The following is a 5165-nucleotide window of genomic DNA, read 5'->3' on the forward strand; positions in this document are numbered from 1 at the left end:
CTACACAAAGCCAACATCAGGCTGGGGGACAAAGGGGATTTCCACAGTCCCTTAATGCAACCACTGTGCAAAGCTGCCCATTTTAAAGCTGAGCAGGTTTCTCCTGCCTCTCCATCTGCTTTCTGCAGCCTCACAGATCCCTCCACATCCATCACACATCTCTCCTCATCCCTGGAAATCCTCCTTCTTTTTCTGTCTCCTAATGAGGGTTGATTCCCTCGTTCCCTACAGGTCTTTCCTTCCCCATCTCTCCCTCTGCACTTCAACAAGACCCGACCTTCCCTCCAGCACCTGTCCAGAGCTTCTCCTGGCAGCATCTACCCTAACTCCAGGGCTTTATTCTCTTATGCTCCCATCCAAGACTACCCCAAATCCACTCTACAGGAGCTATAGTTTGCCCGTAACACGGGAAGCATAATCAAAACTTGGTGCTTAGGCTGATGCACCTCTGCTGTTTTACCCCAGGGACAGAGCTGGCCCCAGAGCTCATCCCACCAGGGATCCAACGCCTCAGTACCACCATCACCTCCTGGTGTCTCCTGGGGGCATTGAGGAGGAGGGGTGCTCTCAAACGGGGGTTAGCAGGCGTGAGCTGGGCTTGCTTTCCTGTCGGTTGTTTTAACAGGCACCGGGTACTTCCTGAGCAGCGCAAGAGCTCGGCTCCCCTGCGTTATAGGGCTCTCACCATCCGCCTTGAGGGAAACAAACTGCTTCTTTGTGAGACAATTTTACAGCGAGGTGCTCGTTCGATGCAGGTTATAATCAATTGGCAAGCATTTTTCACAGCTGATGGGTGGGCCTGATCCTGGTCACCGTTGAACCAGGGGCTGGTCAAAAAGTCAGGAGCTCCAGCCCTCCCAATGCTGTGGACATCCATGGGTTTTGGACCAGGACCAGGCTCACCAACCAGCCTGAGGACATACCAAACATGTGCGGGCTGCTTGGGGAGCGCTCTGCAGAGCCACTTGTCATGGGGCAAATTCCAACTTGGGGGTGGCATTTTGTTGTCGTGCTCTGGCCGATGGCTCTGACAGCTTTGCAATGATGCTTTTTCTCTGCTTCCAGGACCCCTGACAAAAACACTGGTGCTACAGACCAAGAACCAAGTACCTTAGTGCAGGACCAACGCACATGAAGTCGAGCACTTTCTTCTGAGCGGCGATTGGAGCAAACATATAGTCTGCATGAAATGTGTATCGTCTGGCTGGCATACAATAAAGCTGATGATCAGAGTTGAACGACAATTTCTCTTGTCTCTCAAGCACTGAGAAGTTACTGTCACCAGGATCTGTGTAATGCAGTTAGCATGTCTGTGCCTTGATTTATATTCAGTAAAGTCAGAGAAAGAAAATGGGTCCAATTCTCCCTTTATTCATAGCTGTGAAACGGCACTGGTTTCAGTGGTCTCTCTAGTTTACACGGGCAACGGAGAGATCAGATTCACACCCATAACTCATGGAAGCACCACACTGGATTTCAGAGATTATCCCAGAAGCCTAGCTGATAGGATCAGCAGCTCTTTTCAAAAATCCTTGGAAGATTCAATGCACTATAAATTCTTAACCGCTGTCAGGAACTCACATTTGGATGTCGCCAGGTGAAGCACACCTTGTGCAACATCTGGCAGATCCTCTTGTCATTGCGTTGTAGCCAAGAACATCTCAGACCTTCTTCTGAGGCTGTTAACATGCAACTTGTTCAATTTGCCATTTAGGGTAAATGCTGGACAAGACCATGCTGGCAAATGAGTATTACTTCTCAGCACTTTTCAAAAAAAAGTTTCATTGCAAAATTGTAGAGCACGAACTGGAAATGTTGTAGGAGGAATGCAGCTGGTTCATGGGATTAGCAGGTCTGGTTGTTCTGTATGCCCATCTTTTCTGAGTGAGGCTCCCTATGTCCGTATGTCATATGCAGCACATGATGGGAGATGTAGGCCAGCCCTACAGCCTGTCCCCTGTGGATGGCCAAGGGCATGAATTACCCAGACTGCAGTTCCAGCAAGGCACTGGCCCAGCACACTCCTATAAATACTTCTAGGTTTAGGCTGAATTGTTGTAACACTTAGAGCTGGGATTTGCTTTACTTTCCGCAAGCGCTAACTTTAAGAGAAGGCTGCTCTTCCCTCCCAAATTAATTATACAAGGCAGCTACTTCATCAGAGGTGGGGAGAGCTGGGCAGCTTCCGTGAAGCTCCAAAGGCCTCCAAAACCAGAGGGTCTGGTTTGCTGGGTCTGGTTCAGAAGGAAACTGCTTTGGGCTTGGAGAAGTCATTCAAGTATTTCAAAGTGCAAATGCAAGTCCATGATACACCTCCTCCTATATAAGTACTCCTCCTATGCAGACCCCTGTTCTGTGCAGGAGTAAATTAAGAGTGATTCCAGCAATGGCTGGACCAACTTTAAAATGAGTGAATGTTTTAGAAGAGCCAATCCCCTTCACTTGCTGAGACCCTTGGTTACTACTGCTATTTGTTATTCATATTGTACCGCTGCTAAGGCACCCTGTGATGGCCAAAATCCCAAGGGTGCCAAAAGCGGTACAGGCACGGGACAGAAACATGGGGATCCACCCAAAGGACCTTGAAGGCAAAGCAGGAACCTAAAATTGCCTCAAGCTCCTGATGCTCACATTGTGGTGAGTTCTCTTTGGCAACAGAAAGGTTGGAAAGAACATCCTTGTTACAGGGATAAAATACAGAGGAATATTTGTAGCGACAGCGTTTGTACAAGCCAAGAAGAAATTAGAGTAAATCCAATCACTGAACCATTGCAAAGCACCTCTGAGAAGATGTGAATAGTAACTAATGAAATATTCAATACAAAAGGAAGTAGATTACATGCCTGTGAATAATTGCGCTGAGCGTGTGCCTCGCTCGGTAGCTGAAGGGTCCTTGTTACACATGATTAAGTAATTAACTTTTTTTGTGTATAATTACCACAATTGCACAATTTTTAGAGAGGAACCCAGTCCACAGCTCCAGCGCCAGACATCGGTGGCCTGCAGGAGGTTTTGCTCCAGATCCCTGGAGCTGCTGGAGTCCCGGGGAAGCAGGACCTGGCAGGCCCCTGGCTGTTGCTCTCTCATGTCTCGGGGCCCATCACTTGTCTCTGAATCAGATGCACCCAAGGAAAAAAGGCAGCATAGATCCACTCAGCCAAGGATCTTATCTATACACAATTATTTGTAGTAACTCAGACATCCATGGTGGAAAACATGAGAAAAAACCCTTGTTCTCCCATCAGTATCTGATCTTCAGGGAGCTGGCTTGGAGGAGCAGAAAAGCCAACCCTAACATTCACCAAAATACAGACATTTTTTTCTGCCTCTTCAGCTCCCTGAAGCAGCTCAGCACAAGGTGAGAGCAGGAACAAGTGGCCACCGACTTTCATTTCACCTGTGGAAACTGCGGGGAAATGGGTCCAAAGTAGGAAGGTGAAATTTCACAGAGGTAGGTTTTGAAATGGCGGAGTCGATTTAAACGCTGACCCAAATCAAGGCAGAAGATACCCACTTTAGAAAATGTTTATGCAGCTCATAAATAACCACATATTTTTCCACCAGACTGGGTACGATATTTCAGACCTACCAAAAAAAAAAAAATTCAAATTTCATCTCATATAGAAATGCAATGGTCTGATTTAACTCGGCATCTCCCCCTTCTCATCCCAAAATACTCACTTTGCCACAAGCTGGAATATTTACTGTTTGTTAAGAAATGGTAATAATTTCTATATCCTGACAGATTCTATTCTCCATTGCTAATATTTCCCTCCCCTTCCTCCTGGTGTCAACTGCTATCTTCAGACTCTTGCTTCCTTCCACTTCTCTTTCCATTTAGCCTTTCTTCCTCTACATAATATGCCCCACGCAGGTTCCACGCACTCTCAAAAATAATTGAGTTACCAACTGTTTTATTGCCCACCCAATGTATTATATATTTCCTACCATGCTTCTCTTTTCAGATTACATAGTATTCAGGGCTGGGAGTTTCCCTCATTTTGTGCTATTCACTGCTTTGCCTGTCTTTCGCTTATCCTGAGGTATTACTGTAATAGATGTGGTTAATAGGAATTATCCTCCCACCAGCAAGACTAATTCAACGCAGCTGAATTTTGCATGACTGCTTTTATCTGCCGTGTACTTGGTACAGCCTTACAGCTTCGGCTGTGCTTTGCATCAGCAGTGGGGCAAATCTGTAAGGCTGAGAAGGGAATCCCCCAAGCAAGCAAAGCCAAGGCTAAAATCGGAGCAACACAGGAGACCAGAAATTAGAGCAAGGAAAGAAAAGGAGTTTTTCCAGATCAGAAATTAAATGCAATGGAGGGAGGTAGAGGCAGGAGGCAAAGTTTTCTGTTCCCCCCTCCAGGATCTGGATAATAAAACTGGTCCAGGGAGGATGTATCCCCTAAAGAAGAGGAACAGCAGTACTGGAAAAGAAGAGGAAAGTGTTCAGGAGGGTGTTTCAGACTGGATTTCACCCTTTGTAGGTCCCGGGCTTCACAGGTTTGAGGACTTTTGCTGATTTTCAGGGAGAAGCATTGCCCAGGGCTGAGGAAACGTGTAAAGTTCACAGCAGATGCTTTGCCCACCAGCAGCACTGGCAGCATGAACATGGATTAATGCTGCAAAACTCCTTATCTGATGGGTTATTGCCATTAAACGAGGCAGTGACTGAAGGAGCTTGGTGGCTGGGGAGGGCTCCCAGACAGATCCATCGAGGACCAGGGCAGAACCGAGGAGGGATTCAATTAGGATTTGAGGGCAACAGCATCCATGGTGTGAAGTGGCCAAAGCTGCTGGAATTGCACGTGTTGGATTTGCCCTTCTGATTTACGGGCCACTTCCTTAGAAGGGTGTAAATACCCCCAACTGAATTGACTCCTTGCTGATTTACACCAGCCAAGGTCTGTCCAAAAGGCACAGAAAATCCAACAGCTCTTTTTAATGCTGTGAATAGCACATTGGTTTGGTTGTTTCCCTCCTCCCCCCAATGATTCCTAGATGACTTACGCTCCCTTGTTTCTTTAAGGCTCTTAAAAATCCTGACCTGAATTATTTAACCTCTATTGACTCCCCCTTTCCTCCATTGTCTTTTCTCTTTTGTTTCCTTTACCTTGATGTGTTTATCTCCCACTCTGTCATTCCAGTCACTTCATGTCTTC

The 5165-nt window shown here is 46.7% G+C and overlaps 1 protein-coding gene across 1 annotated transcript in view; it reads left to right on the forward strand.

Moving 5' to 3' along the window:
* The window catches only part of MAP6 (microtubule-associated protein 6), a 49789-nt gene extending 48562 nt beyond the window's left edge, over positions 1 to 1227 (forward strand). Inside the window, exon 5 of the mRNA XM_009321956.1 lies at positions 1066 to 1227. Within this exon, the coding sequence (XP_009320231.1) occupies positions 1066 to 1135 (70 nt within the window). The 3' untranslated portion in view covers positions 1136 to 1227. The remainder of the gene's footprint in view (positions 1 to 1065) is intronic.
* Positions 1228 to 5165: the final 3938 nt, after the last annotated feature.

Source organism: Pygoscelis adeliae, unplaced genomic scaffold (assembly GCF_000699105.1).
Source record: "Pygoscelis adeliae isolate BGI_AS28 unplaced genomic scaffold, ASM69910v1 Scaffold263, whole genome shotgun sequence".
In the NCBI taxonomy this organism is placed as follows: Eukaryota; Metazoa; Chordata; class Aves; order Sphenisciformes; family Spheniscidae; genus Pygoscelis; species Pygoscelis adeliae.